This window comes from Rhinolophus sinicus, linkage group LG06, assembly GCF_036562045.2.
Source record: "Rhinolophus sinicus isolate RSC01 linkage group LG06, ASM3656204v1, whole genome shotgun sequence".
NCBI lineage: Eukaryota > Metazoa > Chordata > Mammalia > Chiroptera > Rhinolophidae > Rhinolophus > Rhinolophus sinicus.
This window is the reverse complement of record NC_133756.1, coordinates 157,442,059-157,469,897: the sequence shown is the minus strand read 5'-3', so window position 1 is coordinate 157,469,897 and position 27,839 is coordinate 157,442,059. Positions and strand designations below refer to the sequence as shown.

Here is a 27,839-nt window from a genome sequence, read left to right as displayed (position 1 = left end):
GTAGGAGGCAAGGACACAAAAGGGATAGAAAACAAGGAAGAGCATCATTGCATCAGACAATGGAGACCTGCCTAGGACGAGGATAAGCCTGATCAGAGGAAATAAGCAGTTAAAAACAGCATGGAATGCTTAAAGGCCAATTACTTTTTGACTAAGAGCACATACTCTAGGATTCTCCTGACAGAAGGGCCATATGATTCAAGGTTTCCTAAAGTGGATTCTGTCATGGCTCCTGGTGGCTTCTTGGGGCTAAAAAAGGGGCCACTGACAAGGAAGATGAGAAAGTTTTAAAGATGGTTACTTGAAGAAGGCAATATACTCATCTAGGGCAACATTTCTCCCGCTTAAAAAAAAAAAAGTATGTGTTCCTTTCATGTTGAGAAATTTTAAATGACCAACAAATATTGGTAAGTTTAGAATATGCTGCTTCTAATTACACCTCACCCTGGAAAGGGGCTGTAGGAGGAATTACCTGTAAAAGGAACAAGGGACAAGATGCTGGCTTTGGGGCAGAGGTGAAGAATATAAGCAGTCTTTGCAGAATGACAGACCTGAAGAAGTTACAGAAGCTGGCAGTGCCTTTAGGAATTAATTCATGCTGGAACTGGGGGAAGAAAACCAGTGGGACACCTTCATTGCTGTCTTTGTGTCCCATACTGGATCACTAAGCACAGCCCGAGAACAAACCGCTGGGATAGTCTCTACCTTCTCTCGGAGTGGATGCATTTCCAGGGACAAGTGCCATAAGGAAAAGGCTGCACAACAGAAAATACATATTTATTATAAAATAATGTTTGTTTCATGATGAGAGTAGAAAAATAACACTACGAGCTACTAAAAAAGTTCTGGAGCTCAGTCTCTGGAGAATGGGATAAGAGGCTTCTGCATCACCCGGAGCACACCATCCTGGGGCTCTCCGTGCTTGTGTGACAGGTGTGGCACAGCACGTACAGGAGTATGTGGCTCAGGTCCTGCCGGAAGCCCAAGGAGCCTACATGGTCCACGCAAGATGATCTGGCCACGATGATCAGAGTGGAGAACTTGAGGTCAGCAGGGAATTGGTTCTGAGAAGGGCCAGGAAGGGACAGCCTTGCCCCTCCCTATACTGACATACAGAAGAATCTCTCAGGCTGATGGTCCTGTTTAGAAGATGGTGCCCAGGGGCCTTTGCTCAGTTTGTTGCCCAAATGTCTGTGCTGAGGAAAAGCTGCAACTTTTCCCAGGACAACTTGACCCACCATTTCTCACTGGTGTGGCCAAAGTACCAGAAGTGTGAGTGGTCTCAGCCATGAGGGCTGCTGGCTGAAATTTTTGTACTTCAAATCCTGTCCATACTGATGGCAGAAAGAAAGAAAGAAAGAAAATGTTAAAAGACCAGTAAATAAGAGCAGCTGGCCTGAATTGTTCTATATTCCAAGCCTCCTGGCCCCAAAGAACAAGGAGAATATCTTCCCTAAGTGGGTAACTGTCTACCCTAAATGGGAAAGGCAGTCCCACAGACACCCTTTTCCCCCTTGAAAGTCCTCCAGACCCCTGTGTCTTCAGAAGAACAATGACTCCCTCCCTGGGTTGGGACAGGAACCCAACCCTCAAGTGACGGTAGCAGCAGCAGTACCTGGAGAAAGCGGCCAGGGCAAGCACGTCAAGCAGCAGCTCTGAGCCACAAAAGAAGAGCAAGATGCCGTTCATGATGGCTTCCAGGTGGAGCACGTAGGTCTGCAGCAGCAGGTAATAGGAGGCCATCATGGCAGATGGGAAGGTCAAGGCCACACTAATAGCAAGTGGCATCTTTCGCTGGCAGAGGTTTCCCTTTGTACCTGTCAGACACAGCCCATGGAGTAACCTCCAAGTGGCCTGCTTTCCCTGGCCTCAGAGGACAGGTGGGTGAGATGTCACGGACTGGCAAGGCAGAGCAAATGATTCTGAATGGGGGTGTGCAGATTGGCACGTGGGGTCCCCCTGTGCTCAAAGTTAGAGGCTTTGGAGGAGTTTAGGATTGGAGTCATTCACTCCAAAGATTCTGCTTCCAGTCTGGCTCCCATTCAAGGGACGATGGGATCTTTACTGCGGGTGGGGGAGTTTTTTAATTATAAAAATAATATATCATCACTGAAAACTTTTCAACCAACATGTAGAAAATAATTTTAGAAAATATAAACTGAAAAACCCATGTTCAACCCCTGGAGATAACTATTATAAGATGTATATTGTTTCAGCTTTTTAATGCGTATACTCACATATTACTATTTGTTATTACAAAAATGGAATCATAACTGTAATACTGTTTTGCAACTTACTTTTTCCCATTTAATGTAAGTTAGACATCTTTCCACATATAACTACCCTATTCTTTTTTAATGGCGACAAACGATTTCACTGAACCAATATACCATAATTTATTTAATTAATCCTGTATTGATAGATGTCTACGTTGTCTCTAATGTTTCAGTGTTACAAAATATGTGCAAATAAACATTCTCACATAGATACCTTTGCATATCTGCAGATTTTTTTTCAGTTTTAGAAGTGAAATTGTTAGGTCTAAGAATACAAATTTTACATGGTAAAACAATTAGCAAAAAAGATGTACCGTGGTACCTCGGTTTTCGAACGTAATCCACTCTGGAAGACCGTTTGAGTTCTGAAATATTCGAAAACAGCTGACAGCTAGGCCTCAGGATCTTGCATTCAGCGGAAGCCAGGCGACATGTTCGACTTCTGAGGCGTGTTCGAAAACCGAAGCATTTACTTCCAGGTTTACGGTGTTCGTAAAAAATGTTCGTCAACAGAGACGTTCGAAAACCGAGGTACTACTGTACTAATTTATATTCCCAAAGAATCTGGGAATATAAATACCCACAGGAGTGTGGGACTATAGAGACCTGTTCCTCATGCCCATTCTCATACTGGGTATTGAAAATATTTTTAATCTGATGGGTGAAAGTGTTCTCTTGTTGTTTCAACTTACTTTTTATTAGTGAGTTTGTGCATTTTGTCATGTATATTGGTCCTCTGTAATTATTCTTACGTGAACTGCCTATTAGTGTCCTTTACAAATTTTTAAAATTAAGTTGTTTTTCCTTAATGATTTATGTGAGCCTGCTTTATTTTATCCTTTGTCATATGTGTTGCAAGTATTATTTTTGTTTCTTTTTAGTTTCAGGTGTACAAAACAATGTAATAGTTAGACATTTACACCCCTCACAAAGGGATAACCCCCTTCCCTAATCTACTACCCCTCTGATATCGTATGTAGCTGTTACAATTCCATTGACTTTATTCCCTATGCTGTGCTCCACAAAAATATGGAATGCTTCATGAATTTGCGTGTCATCCTTGCGTAGGGACCATGCTAATCTTCTCTGTATCATTCCAATTTTAGTATATGTGCTGCCGAAGCGAGCACTTCTGTTTGTTTTAACACTGTTCTCAGAGATGAGATAGTCTAACTCATGAGAGATTTGCTCTGTATTTCTGGAGATATACGAGTAAAACTTGTCCTAAAGAAATCCTTGTGTGGAGGAGACCTTAGTACTGATTTGTGCAGGCTTATACTGTCCTGGACATGGAGTTCCAACTGAACCTATTCTGCCAAGCAAACCACTGAGAGGAAGCAGCCACTCTTGTAGTAGTTAGGTAACTGGAAAGAAACTATCTAATATCTCATGCTACTGCCCACCTCTAGCCCTACAGAGCAACACACAGGTAAATCTACAGCAGTTGGAAACTTCAGAAAGGGAGTAACGGGATATGCCACCAGATCCAATCTCTTATTGTCAGCCTAGGTTATATACTTTCTCTTGTTAATCAAGTTACAGATACCAGCTCATCTCATAAGAAATAGAAATAGTCTGTGGACAACACTCACCAAAAAATAGTCGAATTGCTTCAACTCCAAGATACAGGAGGAGCATCACCACGTCCAGAACTAGATTGGCTGTTGGATATGGTAGCAGGAGACCTGTCAAAACAAAAGCATCAGTTTGCAAACAACCTATATCAGCACCCACAAGAACTCCCACACACTTGGGAATAAAGAGGACAAGACTCTTATCAGCTTTCCATGAGCTGGTTCGTAAGACGTGAGCAGGATCCGTTAACCTGCTGCAGGATACCTTAACTCAGAGTGCGACTCCCATGTCTGTTAGAGGCAGGCTTATTATTATGGGCGTTTACTCCTAACTACGAAAGTCTGTGGAGACTCCATTCTCCAAAATGGTCAGATGTACACGGGTACACAGGCTGAATGGTTCTGAGGGTCACCAATGGGCTTAAAGTAGAGTTCACAAAGAGAGTTGACAGGGGAGAAGCCCACATTTCCCAAACTCAAGAAAGTCTTGCTGAGAGGCTTCCTACTGAATCCTTCTCAAGGAAGCCATCTGATGAGAGACTTCCACCTTGCAGTGAAGAGGAGCTGCAGAAAAGAATGAAAACTAGGAAGACTCCTGGTGGGAGCTGCCTCTTGCCTGAAGTGAGGAAGGGTGGGGGTGGGGGGCCGCAAGGGTAGTCAAGCTTACCTTTATAAAGAAATATGAAGAGCTCCAGCAGGAAATAGGTGGCATAATACCACCCGTTCAGAAAGAAGAGGATTTCCAGGGGGGTGGAGGACAACCGTTTACCTGAAAGGATGAGCACAGAAAACAGGAATGGGCAGGAGAGCAGTTCAATCTCTGTTCTTTGAATGGTTCTGTGTCTGTTCTGGGGAATACACGAGGTCGCAGCCAGTGGGAAGGGCCACTTGGGGCTTTTCTGGTTGCTGATAATGAGGGTGTGTGTGTGTGTGTGTGTGTGTGTGATGTGGCGAGGGCTTCCTTCAATTCTCTCTCCCCGGAATCACCATCACACTTGACTCAGCTTAGGAGGTGAAAGTCAAGGCCCCTCTAAGATGTAACCCCGTTACTATTGGGAAGAGAAATTGGGGCACAGAGACTAACACTGGCTTCTTCGAGGTTACACAGCAAATTCATCTTTGAACCGGCCTAGAAGAGGCCCAGCCAAGGATTTGAGGGTATCTGAGATCCTCACCTCCAGACCTTCAGGCACTCAGGGTAAGTGGGACTGCAAAACCCCGCTTTGGACAGTGAGAGGTCATGTCCCTAACACCCGAGAATGGAGGGTTTAGATCGAGCTCTGGGAGAGAGGGGAGAAGGGGGGCTGAAGGGATCAGGACCAGCGACTCACACACCTCCGGAATCTCACCTCGCGGCGCCATCTTCAGTCCCCATGGAAACTGCATACGCGGCTACAGCCGCTCCCGGAGCAACGAGGTGCTACCGGAAGCGGGGACAGAGCGGCTTCGGCTTCCGGCCGCTCTGCCCGCCCGCGGCACTCAATGGTTAGTGGGGCCGGAGCTGTCTCGGTGCCGTTCACGCGTGCGCAAGAAGGGAAGCGGGCCGCAAACGCCCTTCGCTGGGATTTTGGCTCACCTAGACTTGGGGAGCACGGTTGCCGTCGCCCACAGTGTCGCCCGCAGGACCCCGGGGCAAGGGAGGCTCTCGGGCTCCCCCACCCCCAGGTTACAATGCATTGGCAGAAGTGGCCAGTTGTGGCAATGTGACCGCAAGATTGGCAAATAGGCCCTAGCCCCACGATTCTCTTCTGACAATGGTCTGAAAATGAGAAACGGTGCGCGCGACAGTGTTCTGCAAGTGCGGGGTGGGGTTTAGGGGTCATTTCTCTAGTAGGCCGTCTTTTAGGGGGGTTGGGGATTTCTGTGCTTTGGTGTTAGGTAGTTAGAAGGCACCAAATCAAGGTGCGAAGATGAAACGTGATCCACACGTGACCCGTAACAGGCTGGGGGAGTTCAGAGAACAAAGTACTCCTGGAGGGAATTGAGACAACTTTCCAAGAGATGGTCTGTACACTGGATTTTGAAGCCTGAATACGACTTGGGGCAATAAACGTGTGTTGCTGCCCGCAGGGGAGTAGAAGGAAAAAGGGTTTTGCGTGGCCTTAGGCTGTCTTGAATGTTAGCCCATTGTCAGTCAGAGGAGGACAGGAAACAGATGGCACACTCAAACCAGATAATTTGAGTAGGTGACCAACCTTTAAGGATAGTGCTGTGTGCGCCTAGCTAGTTGGGGTGGAGGTGGAGCAGTACTTGTTACTTCTAGGCATAAACGGGAGGGAGCAGAAGCAATTCCTTGAACCTGGAGAAAGTAACTTACATGTGTCTTCTCAGTTGGGGGAAAGGTGATGATGCCACTTTTAAGAAGGATAGATATATCTTGTTGGTAGGAATTTAACTACTAGGGAAGTTCAAATATGTGTAGAACAGTGCATATGAAAGCTGAGTAGCCAAAAAGGTGGATGGACTCTGTTACCTATTTTTTGCCTCTTAGCTCCACATTCACCCTTCAGTCCCTGTTCTGCGATAATGGACTGGACTAGGAGCATGTCTCCCTTGCCTTGAGCATGATGGCGAGCTTTGTCAGTAGAGGGCACTGGAGGGACATGGAAGGAAAGGACTTGTCTTCCAGGCTCCAGTGAGTTCTGGTTTGCTTTTCCTTGCTCCAGCACCATATCTATCAGCAGTGCACGGGGACATTGGGGACCTCAGGTGTTGCTCCAGCTGCACACCAAGAGCAGACATTCCCTCGGCAACCTTACAGACCTGGACCACTTTGCTGTGGCCCTCCTGTCATGGATACTGATACTCTAGGCCTTGCACCCGTGGCAACTCCCTAACTCTGTGCACCTGCCCCCTCAGCTTTGTTTACCTATGCCCTGGACATTTTTCCCTAAAGCCCTCCAGGCATGGGCACCGGGTACCCACAGCAGTGCCCCAGCTCCCCCCAGGGTCTGCGCATCAATCTTGGCTCTTCTCCCCAGAGGGTTGATTCCCATAGCCCTCTGTACCCTGTGTGGACATCACACTCTCCAGGTGTCATGCACACAGGGCACTCCAACTCTCTTGGTACCCCTACCCACATGCCTTGGTTCACCTGTGCCCTGGAGAGTCTTAATGTGGGGAGTGTGTGCTCTGGGCCTGGTGCCTGTAGGTGGTGTCTCTACACTCCTGCGCACCTGCCCAACAGCCTCTGTTTGCCTGCCTCCCAGAAGGCTGTTTCTTGCCTGGCAACTGCCTGGCAGACCAGCAAACTTGTCCACCACCCCATCGGATACCGTGAGGTCTGAACCCCAGCCTTGGGGTAGTGGACCCTGCCAAATTTGTCCTTCCTCAGGTACTCTCCCTCAGCCCTCGTGTACCTTTTTAGAGTACACCTTGTAGTTCCTCTCATAATAATTTAATGATTTTTTTAATTAAATGTGCCATGTTTAAATTACTGTGTAGTTTGTCTCCTGGTGGGACCTAGACTGAACCACCTAGCTATTTTATTATTACTGATTTCTCAATTCTGTTGTCAAAGAACATACTCTTTATTCTTTTACATTTATTTAAGTTTATTTTTAAGTTTGGTGAGAATTGTTTTATGGCCCAACATATATATATATATGGGTCAGTATTCTGTGTGCTTGAAAAAAAATTTGCATTCTACATTCATATGTATTATAAAGACATTATTAATAGGAGAAAAAGAAAAAATTAAAAATAGTCTTTATATTTACCCAGATACGATTTCTGATGTGCTCTATTCCTTTCTGAGGATCTGAATTTCGATCTCTTATCATTTCCTTTCACATCAAAGAATCCCTTTAGCATTTCTTGTAGTGCAGGATTGTTGGCAACTAATTTTTAGTTTTCTTTTATCTGAAATGTCTTTATTTCAATTTCATTCTTGAAGTATATTTTTGGTGGATATAGAATTCTGAGTTGACCTTTTTCTTTTAGCATTTTACAGGTGTTGTTTTACTCTCTTACGGCCTCTACTTTCTAGTGAGAGTCAGCTGTTAATTGTTGTCCCTCTGTGTGTGGTGTGTTGTTTTTCTCTTGCTGCTTTCATGAGTTGCTCTTCATCTTTAGCTTTCAATAATTTGACAATGATGTGCCTATGTGTGGCCTTTCTTTGTTTATCAAGGTGGGTTTGTGGAGTGTCTTAAATCTGTGAATTTCTGTCTTTCATCAAACTTGTGGCTATTGTTTCTTCAAATATTTTTTTCTGCCCTGTTTGTTCTCTTTGCTTTCTAGGACTCCAATTACATGTATGTTAGACTGATATTATTTAACTAGTCATGAGACTTTTTCAAAATCTTTTTTCCCCCTCTGTTCTCCAGCTTGGGTAATTTCTGTTGGTCTTAACTTGTTCTATTATCTCCTCTTTTGGTGTTAAATCCATCCATTTAAAATTGTTCAGCTATTGTAATTTTTATTTCTGGGGTTTCTGTTTTTCCAAAGTAATTTGTTTGTACACTGAGGTTGCCTATCTTTTTATTCACTGAGAACATATTTTCACTGCTGCCTTAACATCCTGTCTGTTAATACCAATATCGGGATCACCTCAGTGTTAGTGCCAGTTTTGAATGATAAATTGTGGAGACTCTGGTTTCTATTGTTTGTCTCCCAAGAGTGAAGGTTCTTTTATTAGGTTGGTGCAAAAGTAATTGCAATTATTTTTACCCTTTTAACCCGCAATTACTTTTGCACCAACCTAACATTTTATCAGGCAGTTAGCTTGGTTGCATACACAACGCAAACCACTTACTGGATGGCAGCTCCAGTCTGTCTTTAGCTGAGTTACCTTGAGGCTGAATTGCACGTGTGTTCCAGAACTTGGGCAGAGATGTGGGCACACAGACTTTGGGGATCCCACCCTCTCTGGCTCTTTCCTTTCTGAGATTCTCAGCCTTCTCTCCAGTGGCATGAGTTGTCCTGGCTCAGTAATCTGGTGCTGTGATTTCCCACCAGCATAGCCTACATACCACTTTGTCTGCCTGCTACCAAATTAGAAACAACAAAAAACGGGGAACTTTGTCTGCAGGATTCTCCTCTTGTTGAGTGTGGACTTCCAGCAAACTTTTGCTTTGCTTCATTCTCCAGTGTCTTCAAGTAGCTGGGGTATTTTTGTATTATGTCCAGATTTTACAGTGGTTATTTGTGGAGGACGCATTCCCATAGGATGTAATGCAGCCATTATTAGAAATCCCTAGGTAAATTTTAAGTATTTTATCTTAATTCCTGCATATTTCCTTCTGTTTCTTGAGCACATCAATCACACTTTAAACTCCTTGTCTGCTTTCTCCAATATTTGGATCACCTGTTTCTATTTTCTACTTTTACTCTAGTTTCAAATAATGTGGACCTATCTCTTGACTTGCTAGTGATTTTTATTAGATTCAGAAATTGTATATAAGAAGTTGTAGTCTTTCTAGATTTATTTTTTTCCCACTCTTGCCTCTGCTAGGCAGACGGAATGGTCTCATCATCTTTATCCACTCAGGGACTAGATGGTTTGAAGCTGCACTGAGATTTTGATAAGCCTCGGCTAAACTGTTTCATCTTGTTCCTAAAAAGGGGCCCTCCTGAGCTTTCAACTGAAAGTTCTGTGTGCTCATGAGTCCCCACACCCCTGGCGGGTCCTGAATTTTAATCATCAGCACCATTCCTACAATTCCATTTTGCTTTTCAGAGATTTGAGGCTTAGCTTTTTATAGCCTCTGTCCCTACATAGCTTCAGAATTTGGTAAACATCTTGAGAAGAAAATGAGTTCTGTGTTTAAAGCTCCTCTGGTTCCCAACTTTGTTCCTCCAACGTATAAGACCATTAAGCTCTTTTCCCTACCTGCAACCCACTGGGCAATGCTTGGATTCTTAGCCTCTTGCTCAAGTCCAGAATCAGCAAATACCCCAGGGAAAAAGCTGCTGCAAATTGTCAGCTCACCCTGTTAGGATCCTCCCTCCTTTAGAATTTTATGTCCTCCCATCTGCTTTTACTTCAGCAATTCTCTGAAGTAAAAAGATGGCTTTTATATTTTATCTTGGTTTTCGAATCCCGACTGGAGACTTGACCCAGAAGCAACTCTATCCTACCAAGTTTCTAAGCACTTTTAAAGTGTTTGTTTCCTTCCTCTGAACTTTAAAAGGGACTCTACCCAAGGGATCAATTTATATATCTTAAAAGCGTATTCCTACTGCTAAATGATAATAAAAGCAAACTGTTTTATGGCACAAACTATTTTATATCACGACTTCGTATAAAATATACATCGACAGTCAGCCCTAGGCTGGGGATTATGTGAAATGGCATAGTATTTGCATATAATTTACACAATCTTCCCATATACTTTAGATCATCTCCAGATTACTTATAATATCTAATATCTATACATGTAAATAGTTATACTGTATTGTTTAGGAATTTTGACACAAAAAAAATCTGTATGCCTTCAGTACAGACAACCATTTTAGACCTAACTACATAGTACACGTCGGCAACAATGTAATATATTTCTTTTTGAATATTTTTGATCCACAGTTGGTTGAATCTGTGAATGCAGATCCCGTGAATATGGAGAACTGACTGTATTTGAGGATTTGAAATAAATGAGCGGGGTAGGATTATGGTAACTTTTTTGGTAATGTTTCTGAAGTATTACATTGTCTATAAGAAGTATATAAATGGAGAGTGTCAAGGAGGGAAGGCAGAAGGCACTCAGTGGCTGTGAGATTCAGTAGTGGGGAGATAAACTCATAAATCTTTTTATAACTTGAATTTTGTACAATGTGAATGTATTAACTATTAAGGAAAATGTACATACACACACACATCTCAGAGACTCATAGGGCCACAGAGTGCCATCAATACTGTGAGGAAACGCATTTGGTTGTACTCATTAGCTGCAGACAGCAGAGAATATTGTAGCCCTGACTCAGTTGAGGGCACAGAAAATTGCCTGTCTTTCAGGGATTGTAATGAGCAAAGAAGATTACATTACTCCTGTGAGAGCTTCTAGGAAGATTCAAAATTGGGCTATTGTTTTTTTTTTACAAATGAAGGTATAGTGGGGTAGATGGTGACTTTGTTAGGACGTTTTCGATCACTTGTGCTGATGATAGGATATGGGGCCTTCGGCGTTCCATTTAAACATTGTACTTTTCTTTTTAAATGTCTGTTAAAATCTTGACAACATAGCTGATTACCTATAGTCTCTCTTTCCCCAGAACTTTTAGGCTTCTAAACCAGGGGTCAACATACTGAGGCATGGGGCAAATCTAGTTTGTTTTTGTGCCTTGGCTGGAATTAGCTTAGCTTTGTATCCTGAAGCTAAGAATAGATTTACATTTTTATATCATTGAAAAGAAAATTATGACACATGAAAATATGAAATTCAAATTTCAGTGTCCTAAAACAATTTTATTGGAACACAGCTGTGTTCATTCATTTACTTATCATCTATGGCTGCTTTCATACTATCACGTCGAGTTGAGTAGTTGCAACAGAGATCAGATGGCCCTCAAAATCTGAAATATTTATTATCTGGCCCTTCATAGAAAACGTTTGCCAGCGCCTGTGCTCAAATGTCTCTGAATAACAAGTTTTATAGAGCAGCTTTCCGGTGGGGCAGACTGACAAGTAATGACCTTCCTGGTACCCGTGCCTTTTGCCAGGAAACTTTGTGGTGCTTCCCCACTCTGACACTGGGTGCAGTCACATGACCTGCTTTGCCCAATGGGAGGCTAAGACAATACAAGCAGAGGCTTGAAATGGGATTACATACTGGTGCTTGTTGTCCTGCTCCTTGGCCACTGTCATGTGCACAGACCCAGGCTAGTCACGGATGTGTCATATGAACCAGGGCTGAGCAGCTCAGTCATTCCAGCTGAGGCCAGCCTCGGTTAGCCAAGAGCCAAGGATCCCAAGACCATCCCAGTTGCCTGGCTGACCCACAGCTGACCACGGACACATGAGCAAGCCCAGCAGAAATCCCCTCAACCCCAAGACTCAAGAGCCACGTACCTGTTTATTGTCATATGCCACTGAAGTCTGGTGGTGCTTTGTTACTCATTATTCTGGCAATAGAAAACTGATGCTATGGGCACATGAATTTAAAACTGTTCTTTTGCCAAAACAGGCTACGGAACATTTTTATTTTGACTCTTCTGGGGACAGTTTAGGGCTCTGACATGGGGACGGAGTCTGAATAAAGCACAGAAGTCTGGAACTCCAGGGGTGGGGGTGGGGCATCAGATTATATCTTGAATTTTTGCAAAAATATCTTAGTACTCGTAATGGGATTCAATAAATATCTGTACTTGCTCTGCAGCTCCATCTGCCCACTAGACCAAGGAGATGCTAAGGCTAGGCCCTGGCATGCCTCGTAACCATGAAGAGAGACAGCTAGACAGATAGACTCCACCATTTATGGAAAAGAATTCAATTTATTTCCTGTTTATAAAATGTTAAAAAAAATGCCGTGGGTACAAAATCTAAATGTCCGGTGTGTGATCAGTCAGGAGCACAGAAATATCCCTCTTTGTATCGTTCGGTCATCCGTGTGTATTGCAAAGAAAGCAGGTGCTGGGAGCTCCTCCTGTACCAGACTAAGTGGGAACTCTCCAAAGGTAATGCCACAGAGCCCGTGAGGAAGGGGGGACAGAAAGGAGGGGGCAGAACTGAGGTAAGAAGCCAGGAAGGGATTATGTACGTACTGCAGTCTGTATTGGGAACACTTTAATTTACAAGAGGGAGGATCTTCCTTTTTGGCTGCTGAACACAACTGGCCTGAGCCTGTCCTAGGAAAGTCAAGCTGCTTCCTGTGCATGGGGCCCAGCACGCCCCCTGCACATGTGGCTTCTGTCAGGAAGGAAAGGCATCCATCAGTGTGGCACAAAGCGGTCACCTTCGGACTTGCATGAACTCCTTGCGCAGCCAGAGAGAGTCCTGGTAGAAACGAGGGTCGCCCAGTCTCACCGCCGTCCGTTTGTACAGGTAATAGTAGAACACTGCCGCTGTGGGTAACGAGCAGACAGGAAGCCTCAGAGACGCTCCGAGTACCCGTGTGAGGTATGAGCATAACCTGAGGAGGCTGGGGGCCCTACCTCATGCCTTCCCAGTGACTCCCAACAACAGCAGAGGGCAGTAACCTCTCCTGCTCTTGGTGTGGCTGTTCCACCCAGCCCATGCCAGCAAGCCGGGCTCAAGGCCCTCACTGCCAGAGCCAGAGGTGGGCCCAAAGTGAGGCCTGAGGTTCTCTGGTCCTTACCTAGTCTCTGGAATACAAATAGCGTTTGAAGTCCATCTGTCCAGACAAAGCGGTTCGAGTCTTTCCAGCGTAAGTTCTGAAGGAGACACAAGTAGACAGGGAGGTGTTACGTAATGGCCCTGTAAGGTCCTGACGTCTCCCACTTGGTTAGCTGCGCAGATGCCACCTGGTTTAAAATCAGGCTAATCTCACCCTCTTTCTTTCCACAGCCCCAAGTCGTGTTTCTCAGAGGTACCTGAAGATCCTTTTGCTGCAAAGGGAATATCCTTTTAGCCCTGATGGAGGAAGTTTGAACTAAGCTATTTATTCCCTTTCACTCCACAGCCTTGGCCAAAGAGAAATGATATACATCCTCTCAGAAGTTCAGCCTGGTCACTGTCTTGCCTTGCAAATCTCAGGCTCAGCTCCTATCAGACAAAGGCTCAGGGTTTAATCAGATTAACGACTTTATAGCACAAAGCCAGGACCTAGTCTGGCTCCAGGAACCAGAGCAGAGACAGTCTTCCTCGGGAAGCACCTAGAGACTTCAGCACTGCTCTGCTTGTTTCCTGAGAGCTCTGCTTCTCTCCGTGGAATCACAAGGGCAACCCCATAGAAGGTTCAGTCTGAGAAGATGCCTGTAGTATAGGAATGACCAGAGAACCCTAAGGTGTCAACGTGTTCCATCAAAATGAGTACTGAAGACACACGTGAGACACCCAAAGAGATGGAAGAATTTGCGAAGCAGAAGAATTCTGAAACATGAAAACTGGATCTGCTCGGAAGCCTATCTCAGAACCAAAGGGAGGCATCTTGTAGGTTGGTTCTCCTTGTGTAAGTGACGGGCCGCAGCAGAGGGCATGAAGCACTAAAAGGCAAGCAGCCCTCTTGCTTGGCTATTTCCCCTGGGACACTGATTCCTAAAAATACCCTGGATTAACACCCACCTTCCCAAACAGCTAATGAAACAGATTTAACTTCCTGTTTTAGCCCGGGCAGACCTGTTTGGGGCAAAGATGATTTGAATGTTCCAGAAGTGTCCCTTGACTCTTGGATAAGGCTGTTCTTCAAACATAAGAGTAGGCAAAGTGCCCTATGAAACTCCCACGTACCTACTTGGCTCCAGGCCAGACCACATTTGTTTCACCTTTTCTCATCAAGGATTCTGTGAGATGTAAAATAACGATGCTGGGTTCCCAGAGAAAAGATATTTCTAGTCCTTTATGGATTCAACAATTCAGAGCTGCACTCTTACCATGACCCAGACATGAAGGGAGATGCTGAGGGCGAAGTACGTAGCTGTCAGGATGATGGTGCCTTTGAACTTATGGAACAGGAGGCTGACCAGGCCGGCCTGGAAGACGAAGGTGTTGAAGAACATGAGGAAAATGATGATGACGTTGAAGAGGACCGCAATGTCCTGGATGCTGCAGACATAAAACAAAGTACGGCCAAACGGAGGCCTGAGTAAGGACCCAAGAGCTGGCCTAAGTCCTAAAGGCTAAGGGACGCCGTGAGGTCTGTCCTTCCCTGGGATATAGTCCTCTGAAACTCCCCCAGAGGGAGCATAAGCTTTGGGCCCATCAGGTGAGTTGCAGTCCACAGACAAGGCTTTCCTGCTCTGACACTCTTAACAAACCTCCTAGAACTTGTGCGGGGAAGTTAATTTCCTCCCTACGTCCAGAAAATGCCAGCCCCATCTGTCGCATAACCTGGTCCTATCATTTTCATCTAACAAGACAGCAATGCCCTTTCCCTGATCTGTGCATGGCTGGTGCCTTAGTGCCATTCAAATCTCAGTTCAATTGTCCCCTTTCCAGAAAGACTTTAGCCCCGCTATCTAAAGTAGCCCTTCCCTACCCCTGCTACTTTATATCCATTGTATGACATTTATTACTATTTGAAATGACCGTTGTGTTTTTTTTAAATGTATTCATTATCTCCACTAGAATGGAAACCCCATGAGAGCAGGAACTTGTCAGACTTACCACTGCAACTAGAACACTGTCACTGGCAGGCCAGTGAATACTTGTTGAATGAAGGAAAACCGTATCTAAGACTGTGGTTTTCTGTTTGGAACATGCCTCATGAAATCTATAAATCATTGTGAAGGAAAAATGCCAACAGCTTCCATCTTATGGGATTCATACATGTTGTTAATATGATTACCCTTTTAACCTGCTTTTACCCTGCTATTGTATAATGCTCATGTATGACAGTAGTTTTACTTGCAGATGTAGGAAATGACTGGGGCAGCAGTCTGACCCTCATTTTCTATGTGAACTGCTCCCCGTGTCCCAAACCCTTGTCAGATGTATATGAAAACCGGACATGGAACGTGTATGTACCATGGAGTACTTAGGACAATGTGACATTTTTTCTCACTGATATTTCTCTATTAATAACTCTAAAATGTTAAATCACGATTGCCAGGGCCTTCAAACTGCGTGGGTTCAGCTCTCCAGCCCCACCCACTGAACTCACATGAAGAGCACCAGCTGGATGACGGGAGCCATTCGGAGTAGCTCCGAGAAGGAATTGACAAAGAGGTCATAGGACAGCAGCAGGAACTGCAGGGAGAGCACCAGGCTATAGTTACTGGTCTGAAGCATCTTCCTTTTGCTCTCTTGAGCCGCCAAGGGCACATCCCACAGTTCCCCAGAATACAGCTCCTGGCTTTTTCCCCAGCACCGAGAGAGAAGTGTCTAGTTGCTCAGAATCAGAGCTGTTTCGCTTGCTCTAAGATAAGGGCCTGTTGAGGCAAAAAAAAAAAAAAGAAGAAAAAAAAAAAGGTGGTTAGAAATTCATTAATACAAAAAACATTTACTGAGGACCTACTTGCTATGTGCCAGGCACCATTCTAGGTGCTTGGGATACATCAACGAACCAAACCACCAACAACAAAAAACCCCCGCTAGTCACTCCTAGGGACCCTTACCCTCAAATCTTTCTCCATGCCTGGAAACTTCTAAACACAGAGCTCTTTCTAACTATGTTTGATTCCAAAGGAGTCCAAGGGTACTACAAAGAGTGACTGTCTGATCATGTAATAATTCTAATTCTAATACTAATTACGCCAGCAAACTTTATATATCATTTATAATACAATGTGCAGGGGACTATTCAAAGCACTGACATTATTTAAATCTCACAATAACCCCATGAGGTAGAAGATATACTATTACTGTCCCCATTTTACAGATGGGACAATTGAGGTCCAGAGAGGTGAAATAATTTGTCCAAGGTCACATCGCTAGTAAGTGGCAGAACTGGGATTCAGATCCAGGCAGTTTGAGTCTAGAGTCTGTGCTCTTAACTACTGCACAAAGCTGCCTCTTACATAACTGATAGGCTGGTATGTTACTAGGCAGGGAAAATGTTGGCATAGGAGAAGTGGGAAGTGATGTAGGCGGAAAAAGCTGAGAGAAAATAGTGCTCTCCTGAAAAATTTTATGTTTAAGGTTATGGTAGCAATACAGTGGCACCAGATAAAGGGAGATGGGCCCTTTATTTTCATATACTGCAAGGCCCAGTTGCTCTGGGGGTGTCCTGTGACCCTCGCCTCCAGCTGGATTAAATTTACAAAGAAATTTCAAAATGCTTTGAAGTGTTAGACATTGAGATTAACATCTGTAAAATGTTTTACAATTTACAAACTTTTCATATTTATTACTTTAATCCTACAGCCATCTTAAAAAGTACCTGTTATTATGTATATAATTCCCATTTTACACAGAAGCTCTAGAGGTTAAGAAACCTTGCCCACTTCACCTGGTGGAGAAGTCGCACTTTGGTGGATGTATGAACGTGGTTTCTCAGCCTAGTTTCTTCCTTCATCAAATAATACTGATAGCTATCACCTACATACCAGCACCGTGATAAACTTGTAAACCAAGATACTTTCCTCTAATCCTCGCAACTACTCTGCAAAGTGGGAAAAAAACTATCGCAATTTTACAGGCAAGGGCACAGGGTCAGAGTTCAAGCCATCCCTTCAGGTCGCGGGTGAGCAGAGCCGGGATTCACTAGGTATGACACCCACGCCCGTGGTCTTAACCACTACTTCGCAGGCCACCTGAGGGCTGTTGCGAGAATCCGTTGTATAGAACGACCCACCGCGCTCTGCGGGAAGGACCAGCATCTCCGCGAGTTTAGGGCAGCGGTATTTCGCAAGGTAATGAAGCAGTGTTCAGTTTACCCACCGCTCCCTGCCGGGCTCCCTTTGTCTCCAGGGCAGTTTTCCTCACCCTTCCCAACCTACTTTAAAATGGGGCTGCCTCGGCAAGAAACCAAAACCTAAACAATAGCAACAAAAATTCCGACTTCTGCACACATTAACCTACTCCCCATCAAGCGCTCTCACCTCCACGCCTCAACGTCGGTTGTCATGGGGACACCCGTTCCGACTTCCGGAAACCGATGGTAAGTTCCGGAAGTAGCCGAGGCGGGTTCCGTCTGCGCCGTGCTGCCCGCTAGTCCTCAGCTTTCTCTCCGGGCTCTATGGGCAGCCCGGACGCCACTTTAGAGACCCCCGCTTTCTTGGGCCCGTCCCTCCCCGAGCCTTCCCAACATCGTCGCCCCCGTCTTCTGGGCCTCGCAGCCGCTGCCCAAGTCCTGCCTGGGCCGCGCGTAGCCTTGCAGAGGGCCAGCCCTTCGCGAGAGGCCTCGTGTCGGCCCGAACATCTCCTCTTCCACGGGATGGGGGATGAGGGACAGGGCCGACCCTTGACGGCGTTGTTGGCCCCTAGAACCCGGGGCTTGAGGGGAAATTGCTCGCGGTGGAAGTGCAGTTGGGATCGGCGGCTCGGCGCATTGGAAGCAGGAGACCCAGCGGTCCGGACTTCATTTCCCAGGCAGCCACGCGCGCAACCGGAAGTGTTGCGAGCTTATAAAGGGCGAGGTGGTCCAGCCTGCCCCTCCTAGGGCGGCGGTGGCAGGTGCGTGCTGGTGTCCCTTGGAGTCCCTGGACTTCAGTCCCTAGGAGCCTCGGGAACGGCGGCGGGCGCCGGGTGGCGAGAGGCGGGTCTTGGAGACCCCAAACCCAACTGCATCCCACTGTGGTTCGGGGGTGAGAAATAGCCTGGGCTGGGAGTTCAAGGACCTGGGTTCGAGTGCTCGCTCCGCTGCCACCTCGCTTCGCACTCTCGCGACCCCTCCCCCGGCCTCAGTTTTCTCTTTTAGGAAATGAACGCGGCTCTCCGTGCGATTCCTTCCACCGCGAGCGTGGTGGTTGTGAAGGGACGAAAGCTCTTCAGAAGTCGCAGTCAGCAGGCAGAGCCCCCCGCCTTAATTTGCACCCAAGGTTAGCTGGGACCTCCTTGGTCCCAGGCAGAGGAGTCAGGGATCTGCCCTGGGGCTCCTGAAACGGTTCTCCCCGGACACCTGAGCCAGACCAGAGCAGAGTCCGAAGGCGAGTCTGTAATAGTGCTAGTGCTAACGAAGTCTGCTTATCTACCTCCTTACTGGAATTTAGGGCCCCTCACTCCTCTAAGAACTGACTTTACAGAAGCTACGCTTGGAAGTGAGGGGTCCTTGGAGCTGAGGGGAAGTGAACTTAGGTTCCTGTACCAGCTCTGCTACTCGCCTGGGCCAAGTCACAGTCTTTCTTTGAGCCCCAGTATTTTTAACCTGTAAAATAAGAGTTTAGGATGAGAGTCCTAAGTTTCAGGATTCCCAAAGCTCCCATCATTCATTTGGGACCGGGGAGCAACAAAATGACTTTTCTTTCTGTTTCTTCATCTATCTGTAGTTCTGAAATATAAAAGTTGTAAGAGTTTGAAATAGAGCCTTTTCCTAAGACTAAGGGCTGAATGGGAAATACAGGCATACCTCCCTTTATTGCACCTTGCTTTATTGCGCTTCACCGCTTTTGAGTTGTTTACAAATGAAGGCAGGATCCTCCACCAGCAAAAAGATAACAACTGACTTTGTTGTGACACTCGCTTTATTGCGGTGGTCTGGAACCAAATCCGCAATATCTCTGAGGTTTGCCTGTCCCCATTTCTTACCCCGGGGCCTGATCTGTTTCCATGGAGCTTGGGAGAATCCCTTCTGCAGAGGGATTGAGGAGGGTATTACATTGGAGAGTGGACCCCTTAGATCAGGGTCAACAAACCATAACCCACAGACCAAATTTAACTCGCTTGCATGGTTTTTACTTTTTTTAAAAAAAAGATTTTATTGGGGAAGGGGAACAGGACTTTATTGGGGAACAGTGTGTACTTCCAGGACTTTTTCCAAGTCACGTTGTCCTTTCAGTCTCAGTTGTGGAGGGCGCAGCTCAGCTTCAGGTCCAGTTGCTGGTACTAGTTGCAGGGGGCGCTGCCCACCATCCCTTGCAGGAGTCGAGGAGTCGAACCGGCAACCTTGTGGTTGAGAGCCCACTGGCCCATGTGGGAATCAAATCAGCAGCCTTCGGCGTTAGGAGCACGGAGCTCCAACTGCCTGAGCCACTGGGCTGGCCTGGTTTTTACATTTTTTAAGCAATTGAAAATGAAAAGTGATATTTCGTGACATGAAAATGATATGAAATTGAAATTTCAGTGTCTATAAATAAAGTTCTGGAACACAGCTGTGTTCATCTGTGAAGGTGTTGTCTATAATTGCTCTTGCACTATATCAGCAGAGTTGACATAGTTGTGACACAGACCATGTGGCCGGCAAAGCCTAAAGTATATTTACCATTCTGGCCCTTCACAGAAGAGTGCTGACTTCTATCTTAGAATGGGGCTCCACAAAGTGAGGGTAGAAAAGGAGAACACACCCGTAGTAGGCATATCCTGAAATCATAGCACAGCCTGCTGTCTTAGAGTAAATGAGAAGACATTAGCATTTGGAAATTAGCAGATATTAGAAGATAGTAGCAATTTTCACTGCTTTCTTCCTTTTTCTCTGCTTTTGCTGTATTTCAGGCAGAGGGACGGCTCTGTATACTGTGAACAGTATAACATTGCAGCCCTCTGTTAGGAAGGTGCCCATTGTCTATTCCAAGTCTGTTCTAGAGCAGTAATCCAGGACCTCTTCCTGGGGGGACGGGGTGGGGCAGGCGGGGAGGGTGAATACAGTCCCTTTTGGATTATATTTACTTCCTCCCTTTAACAAAGGAAAAACTGAAAGTAGATATTGTTTGGTGGATAGAGCCTACTGACCTTCATGCTGACATAAAACTTCACTGGGCGGTGACTGAAACTTCCTCTGCTCTTGCAGGAACTAACGGGACAGCTCATGCTGGGTAGCAAATCTCTGAGCTCAATAGTTAAATCATGAAGCTTCTAGGAAGCTGGTGGCATGATTTTCTCCTTCCAGCCCCATGGAAGCTTGTCCCCCCCAAACCCCTGACCTTAGATGACCCTTCCTCAGAGATTATTGCCAACTTGGATCACCTTGTGAGAGCTCAGTGTCTGTTCTGGTTAGGTGGACACCTGGCACGGAGAGAGATGGCATGGCATGGAATCAGGGCTATTTAGAGGCCTGGGCAGGCACGGGGGCCATGAGCTTCAGGTTTTTGTTAATAGGATGAAATGCTGTGACAATACTAAGAAAAGTATAATACTTGACTCGCACAATGTCCTTACATACATTTTCTCACTTGACCTTATGACAACCTGTGGTCGAGGGAAAAACACGGGCCTGAAGCCAAACAGATAAGGGTTTGGAACTCCCTGCCCACTCACTGGGTTCTAATGCTGGCTACTTCATCTTCCTGAGCCTCAGTTTCCTTATCGGAAATGGGGATGATAACTCTGCACAGAGTTGTCAAGAGAAAATGGGATCATGCGTGTAAGGTTCCAGTACAGTGTCCGTGCGTAGCTGCCTTTCAGTAAATTATATTATTGCCATGCCTTTCTTCCAGATGAGGGGACTGAGTCATACAGATGTTCAGTGACTTGCTTAAGGTACCTCACTTCATAAGAGTTAGAGCCCAGGCTACCACTCCGTCAGCCTGCCACCAGGTCTAAAGGTAAGGAACCAAGTGTTTTATCTCTGGGAGCTCTTGGCTATTTTAGGGGCCTCTTCTTTCTGTTAGCTGGTTCAGATCCACGGACCTCAACTACAGGCATCCACAGTGTCACCTTCTTGGTGTGAGTCCCTGGAATGTTGTAACTGCCTGGAGAGCTGGACCCATGCAGCCTACTCATTAGCTGAAAGCAGGGGCAGTCAGTCCTGTGACTGCACTTGCTGCTAACCCACACGCCCACTCGCCTGGCTTTTAAGAGCAGCGGCTCAGGGGCCTGGGCATTCTCCATGTCTGAAACCAGAGTTGGTTTCTGCGTTTATCAAGCACATGTAGAAATCTCAAAGTACGTACCGCAGGTTGTCAATAATTTTGTTGCATTCAACGTCGATGAGCTGCCATCGGAGCTTAACTCTTATTTATATCAATTAGCCTGTGGTAAAACTGGTCTCATTATACATCATTTCACCACAGTCCCACGAACCCATCGACGACAGTAAGGGAGGATGTACTGTAAGCTCTTGCTTTCTAGACCATGAGATCTTACTTCCTCTTTTGTCCTCTGGACTTTCCCCAGAGGAAGAAAAAGCACAAGTCGCAGGCCTGGGGACAGCTGAGGGCCCGCGCCCGATTTCAGGTGTAGAGTGTGGGGACGCTGGTGTGAAGGCCTGAGCTCACCTTCTCAGTGGGAGGATTCGCCCCACAGAGTTCACTCTCTGGGGAAGAACTTTTCTGTAGAAGTGGGATCCCATAGGACCTCCTCCCAGCCAGCCTAATAGTACTGTGTTTGCCCCTTGTTGGCTGTGATTTTGCCTCCTGAGGTTAGACCCGAGGGCCTGGGCGTTTGTGTGATTTAGCCTGGATTTTGATTCCTGTGCCTCCGTGTCTGTGGGGAGGTAATTCCGGTCCTGTGAGGGGAGATGCCTCCCAGGGCTCTGGGCCCAGAGCTGTGGCATGAGCCGCAGCGGAGGAGCCACCTCTCCAGGGCCAGCCGCAGGCCTGGCTGGCTGCACTCTGCACTGCCGGGTGCTGGAGTGGGGCCTCAGTCACTGTCCCTAACCAGACATCAGGCCCGCCCAGCCACCAAGGCCTCATCGGGTCGTGTCCAGGCTGATGGCAGGGGAACTGAAGCAAAAAGTGTCCACCCTTCGGCCCGAGAGCAAGGTCTTTAGCTGGTGTGCAGGGTGTACCCGAGCCGGCAGGGACGTGTGATTTCTGCTGCTTCCAGGGGTGCCTGGTGAGGATGGCTGTGCGATGGTTTTACCTGTCTGTCCTGGCACTGTCGTCCCTGGGCTTGATGTGCATCTTCTTCACCGTCTATTGGATGCAGAGCTGGCACGGTGGCTTTGCCTGGGATGGCACCATATTCACATTCAACTGTCACCCGGTGCTCATGGTCACTGGGATGGTGGTGCTCTACAGTGCTGGTGAGTACGGGGTGGCAGGGCGGACGCGCTCTAGCCCAGGCCTGGTGGGCCAGCGCTCTCCCTCTCAGGGCTGGCCTTTGTCACTGTTGGGTTCAGGGCTATGGAGGTTGGGTGAGTTGGTCTGTCCCTGCGCCCAGGTGTCATTTGGAAGAAGTAGTGAGAATGGGGGCATCTGAGAAGGGCAGCTTCATGGATACACTAGAGCAGGGGTTGGCAAACTTTTTCTATAAAGGACCGGGTAGTAAATATTTGAGGCTTTGCAGGCTATACGATCTGTGTTGCAGTGACTCAGCCCTGCTATTGTATTGAGAGAGTAGCCGTAGACAACAGGAAAATACATGCATGGCTATGTTCTAGTAAAACTTTATTCACAGAAGTAGGTGGTGGGCTGGATTTGGCCTGTGAGCTATAATTTGCCAACCCTATTGTAGGGAGCAGGAGGTTGAAGCCTCTCATGGCATCGTGGGTCCTTACGTACGGGATGTGCTTACTTCTGCCAGAGCCGTGTTTGCCCCTTGCATTCAGACCTGGGCCTCGGGGCCCCGGAGAGCCTCATTTTCCCCACTTATAACATTGGAATGATGGTGACATTGATAATAACAGCTTCCCCTGTGTACTTCAGATACCGCATCCCATTTTGTTCTCACAGGAAGCTTGTGAGGTGGGCTCTATTGTTATCCCCACTCTACAGATGAGGAAACAGATTTAGAAAGAAGATGCCAAATAGCAAAGAAGCAGAGTCAGGATTTGGGCCTAGGTTATCTAACCTTACAGCCTATGTTCTTGGTAACTAACCTCAGTTATCCAGTGAGAATTTAGTTAGATGACGTAATGAATGTGACATTGTTTTCTAACTTGCAAGACTTCATACAAACTACCTTCATTATTGTAATGATAGAAGGGCAGATCCAAGGGCCAGCCCGGTGGCTCAGGCGGTTGGAGCTCCGTGCTCCTAACGCTGAAGGCTGCCAGTTCGATTCCCACATGGGCCAGTGGGCTCTCAACCACAAGGTTGCCGGTTCAACTCCTCGACTCCTGCAAGGGATGGTGGGCAGCGCCCCCTGCAACTAACAATGGCAACTGGACCTGGAGCTGAGCTGCGCCCTCCACAACTAAGATTGAAAGGACAACAACTTGACTTGGAAAAAGTCCTGGAAGTACACACTGTTCCCCAATAAAGTCCTGTTCCCCTTCCCTAATAATAAAAATCTTTAAAAAAAAGAAAAGAAAGAAAAAGAAGGGCAGATCCAAGAAAGTTGCTCCTCCCTTTTCATCACTGTCCCTTCTCTCCCGCCTTCACGGCTGACTGTTATCTCAGAAATGATGCGAGGATAGAAGACGCTGAGGAGTTGATACCAATGTGCTAGCATTTCCTTCTTCCCTCGTTGGGAGGCTCTGTGCGACCCTGTCAGGGTAATTCCCTTAATGTGTGGTGGGCATGAGGGGAAGAGGCTGAGCCCTGGACTGCTCTCTCCTGCAGCGTCGCTGGTGTATCGCCTGCCCCAATCATGGGTGGGGTCCAAGCTGCCCTGGAAAATTGCCCACGCAGCCCTGCAGCTGATGGCCTTCATCCTGACCGTGCTGGGGCTGGTGGCCGTCTTTAAATATCACAACCATGCAAATATTGCCAACCTCTACTCCCTGCACAGCTGGCTGGGCATCACCACCGTCTTCCTCTTCGCCTGCCAGGTGGGTGCTCTCTACCCTCCTTTGGGTTCCCACTGCTGGATGGCAGCCACGGGCTCTGCTTGGGGCTTCACTTGCATAAGCATAAATATTCCCTCTGCTCATCATTGTCTGGAGATGGCCTTGCAGGGCACGTCCTATAGAATGGGCAGTTTAAAGGGCTGTAAGAGATGGGTGGTTCCTGCTCTTACCCATCACACTGCCCGTTGTCATCCAGAGTGCTCTGCGCTAACTTTGTCATAGCATGTGCCATGTTGACTCTAAATCATCTTTTCCTCCTTCCCCACTCCCACCTTTCTGTGAACCAGAAGTAATTCTACAAGTGGTTTCCGTGTTCTGATGTCAGTGCTGTATAAGGGAGGAGTTTTATGAGCCAGGACTGGAGGGAAACAAACAAGGATGGCTGGGTTTGCAGGAGAGTGGGGTTGTAGTTAAGCATTTCATGAAACGTTATTGTTTGTGTAAGAGAAACAAACTATGTTGGGGAAGCTCGGTGTGGTGCTGGGGCAATGCCTGGTGGGAGGTTTGAAGTGGGGAAGGAGGACGAAGGTTCACTGACAGGTAGGAGGCGTGACCTGGGACACCTTTGGTATGGTCAGGCACTTCCTCCCTGTGTCCACAGTGGTTCCTGGGCTTTGCCGTCTTCCTGCTGCCCTGGGCGTCCATGTGGCTGCGCAGCCTCCTTAAACCCGTCCACGTCTTCTTCGGAGCCTCCATCCTCTCTCTGGCCATTGCATCTGTCATTTCCGGCATTAATGAGAAGCTTTTCTTCAGTTTGTGAGTAGTATGGGGTCCCAACTCTACGGTAGAGGGGATAGAATAGGGTCTTCAAAAGATGTGCCCTGTGATCATAGAACCCACCGAAGGGAGGGGGCTGTTGGGATCGGGCTCGTTCCCGACCGGGAAGCAAATGGTCTTGCTTTAGGTTGAGATTGGTAAATCGGTCAGCAGGTGTTTATCCAGCATCAAATTGACTGAGCACCTACTGTGTGTCAGAAACTTCTGAGCAACTAAATCGAATCCTCTGCTTGTCCCACAACTTCAGTACTGTCGTCATTGCCACTTAGAGACGGGTTCCGAGGCACAGAGTTCCCTCACAGATAAAAAGAATTTTGCAGGTGTTCGTTGTGGCAGGAACTTAGAAAGTACGTCAGCCGTCTGAGTCACAGCTGGGCCTGGGGAGCTTTCTCACCAGGACCCAGTGGCACTGATTCTCCCACTGGGCAGAAACGGGTAGGAAAGTCTCTCAAGGGCCCATGTTTCATCATGTCCAGGAAAAATGCCACCAAGCCGTACTCCAGCCTGCCTGGTGAGGCGGTCTTTGCCAACAGCACGGGGATGCTGGTGGTGGTCTTCGGGCTGCTCGTGCTCTACATCCTCCAGGCTTCATCCTGGAAACGCCCAGAGGCAGGGGTCGTGACTGAAAGACAGGTATGGGGTCCTGGTCTCCTGTGCCAGGTTGGGGTAGGGCAGGGTCGAGAGAAGGGTCACCCAGGAAAGGCCTGGGCCTTCTCGGGGAGACCAACCCAGTACCACGGTGGGAAACCAAGTGGCTGGAAGGTGGGGGTAGGTTAGCTGTTGGGGAGCACCATGTCAGGCCAGCACATCCCAGCCATCGTAGCAGAGGGCTGCTGAGGCTCAGGGGTTCCTGGGGGCCTGTCCACTGGGAGAGGGCAGGGATACTCCCTTCCCCAAATTCCTGTGCTTTCACGAGGGGAAGCGTGGCCTTACTTTCCCCACGGAAGGACCTGAGCGTGATGAGTGGTGTCATTTCTACTTCTCCAGCTTTGGGGCTGGTCCAGTGGGACGGGAGCCCTATCTAGAAGGCGCTTGGTGACAAGCTGAGCGCTTGGGCAGGTTTCGCCCGTTCTTGGCCAGGGCCAGGATGCGGTGAGGTGAGGTGTGCCTCATGCTGAGGGACTTGGAGGCTTCCCTGAAAGATGTGGTGGCTTGAGCGGAGACTGCTCTGCAGCTTGGGGGGGTGGTGCGTCCTGGAGGTCAGGGGCCTTTTCGATATTATGTCATTAACCGCTGTGTGTCTGCCTGTCTTTCCAGCCCCTGATGCATGAAAGGGAGTGAAGCGGGAAGGGGCTCCCAGGAGCAGTTGGTGGCACGCTCTGGACTCTCCAGCTCTCATCTACCTGGGGCTCCCCCCTGGTTTCGGCAACAGACTTGCTTTGGGCTCTGGCCCCAAACCTCTCCTTTACTCCGTATTGGGCCTGCTCTCTCCACCAACTTGCTGCCCACCGCTTTTCTTGGTAACTTTGACTTCTGCACCCCTTCTTGGCATCGACTTCTGAGGTCCCCATTTATACAGGCCCTCCTGGCCCTGGCTGCTCACACCGCTCCTGCTGTCTGTCTGAAGTCAAGCTGATTTCCCCTTTAGATCCCTCAGGATGTGGTAGGAAATCCGAAAGCTCAGATGAGCTGGGACTCAAGTGCAATCTGTAATGTGGGAAGTGAGGGAGTGGTACCCGGCAGCTTTTCCCATGAAATTGTGCGTTTCATTTAGGGGCTCGCCATGGGCAGGCTTCTTCTGCTGTGACCTCCATCCTGCCCACCTGGACGTGAGGCTGGGCAGGACCATTGTGAGGTGATGGAAGGAGACGGGAAAATGGTTGTAGGGCAGCTTCTGCAGAGGAACAACTGAGGCCCTGACTGCTGTCTGCTGTTGTCTCACGTCACTGTACTGTCTGCATCCATTGTGACCGTGTGGCTCTACGTCTTCTAGCTGCTGCTACAGCTGGTGCCTGGATCCCAGCCTGTCCCTGTGACTTACGTGCCTGTCACTGTTGGGCAGCCCTATCAACTCTGGTAATGCACTCTCCCAAGTAGAGACAACCTGTCCCCAGCTGCCCCAACAGGGATATGAGTAGCAGGGGTGCCTCAGACTTCCTCTCCCTCGCCAGCTTGGGGCTGCCCTGCCTGTCCCTGGGCAGGTTCAGTCAAACTTGCTCTCTTGGCAGGGCCCTTGCCCCGCTGATTTTCACACTCCAGCCCCCCCCACAACACATGCCAAACTTGTGGTGCATTGTGCCAGCAGAGCCTGGGAGCCACGGCCACCTCCAAGGGAGTTCTGGCTGAGCGTCCAAGTGCCTCACCCGTCAGTGTCGTGTGTCATGCCAGAATGAGAGCTGTCGCTCTTCTCCGGGGAGAAACTGGTGGGGAGGGAGGAGTCTGGCTGGCTCCTCTCCTACCTATTGGTATTGGCATTGATGCTGTGGCTTTTCCTGCCCCCTCCAAACAAACCCTGCTGGGTCCTGATGCCACACTGCTGTGCTTAGATGCCAAGCAGCGTGAGGCTTGGGCTTCAGAGTGCGCTACTCCCTGGCCAGTGGCAGTGAGGCCGATTGCCCACCCCAACCCCACATGGCCAGATGCCAGCTTAGACGGAACCTAAGTGGCTGAAGCCTGCAAAGCCATTGGGATGACTGCCAGGCAACTTGGTCACATGACCAGTCCCCTCCTTCCATATGTATAGGCATTTCACCTGTTTATGAAGACTGATTTTCATTAAACGTATTTTTAAGAATCAAATCCTTCTCTGCTGAAATGTCATTGTGGTTAAATGAGCTCTGCGCAACTTGTAAAAGCCTCAGGACAGTTGTGACTCTGAGACCCGGGGAGTGACAAACTAGCAACTAGAAGGCACCAAAAATCCACGACTGTCCCCGGAGTCGCATGGGGCTCCT

General features: G+C 47.7%; 3 protein-coding genes and 1 non-coding gene across 6 annotated transcripts; 1 reads left to right on the top strand and 3 right to left on the bottom strand.

The window, feature by feature from the left end:
* Window positions 1–762: 762 nt before the first annotated feature.
* TMEM216 (transmembrane protein 216) lies at window positions 763–5,284 on the bottom strand. The gene is made up of 5 exons (XM_019754035.2): window positions 5,200–5,284; window positions 4,518–4,619; window positions 3,869–3,961; window positions 1,616–1,817; window positions 763–1,334 (listed from the first exon to the last, which is right to left on the bottom strand). The coding sequence occupies exons 1-5, from the start codon at window positions 5,234–5,236 to the stop codon at window positions 1,319–1,321; spliced, it is 450 nt and encodes a 149-aa protein (XP_019609594.2). The 5' UTR covers window positions 5,237–5,284; the 3' UTR covers window positions 763–1,318.
* Window positions 3,300–3,406, bottom strand: LOC141572631 (U6 spliceosomal RNA). The gene has a single exon (XR_012497939.1). It is a non-coding gene; the product is annotated as a U6 spliceosomal RNA (small nuclear RNA).
* Window positions 5,285–12,257: 6,973 nt separating the features above from the next.
* On the bottom strand, window positions 12,258–17,580 carry TMEM138 (transmembrane protein 138). The gene is made up of 5 exons (XM_019754071.2): window positions 17,444–17,580; window positions 15,565–15,832; window positions 14,336–14,507; window positions 13,102–13,177; window positions 12,258–12,847 (listed from the first exon to the last, which is right to left on the bottom strand). Exons 2-5 carry the CDS (start codon window positions 15,690–15,692, stop codon window positions 12,735–12,737), a joined length of 489 nt encoding a protein of 162 aa, XP_019609630.1. The 5' UTR covers window positions 15,693–15,832; window positions 17,444–17,580; the 3' UTR covers window positions 12,258–12,734.
* A 297-nt stretch (window positions 17,581–17,877) lies between these two features.
* On the top strand, window positions 17,878–27,684 carry CYB561A3 (cytochrome b561 family member A3). 3 transcript variants are annotated; one of them, XM_019754068.2, is made up of 7 exons: window positions 17,878–18,017; window positions 20,933–21,040; window positions 22,263–22,461; window positions 23,942–24,150; window positions 24,770–24,924; window positions 25,422–25,578; window positions 26,203–27,684. In XM_019754068.2, exons 3-7 carry the CDS (start codon window positions 22,278–22,280, stop codon window positions 26,224–26,226), a joined length of 729 nt encoding a protein of 242 aa, XP_019609627.2. In that variant the 5' UTR covers window positions 17,878–18,017; window positions 20,933–21,040; window positions 22,263–22,277; the 3' UTR covers window positions 26,227–27,684. The 3 variants fall into 3 exon arrangements, with proteins under 3 accessions (XP_019609627.2, XP_074192561.1, XP_019609626.2); XM_074336460.1 differs by having other exon boundaries at window positions 26,879–27,113; XM_019754067.2 differs by having other exon boundaries at window positions 18,002–18,148.
* Window positions 27,685–27,839: the final 155 nt, after the last annotated feature.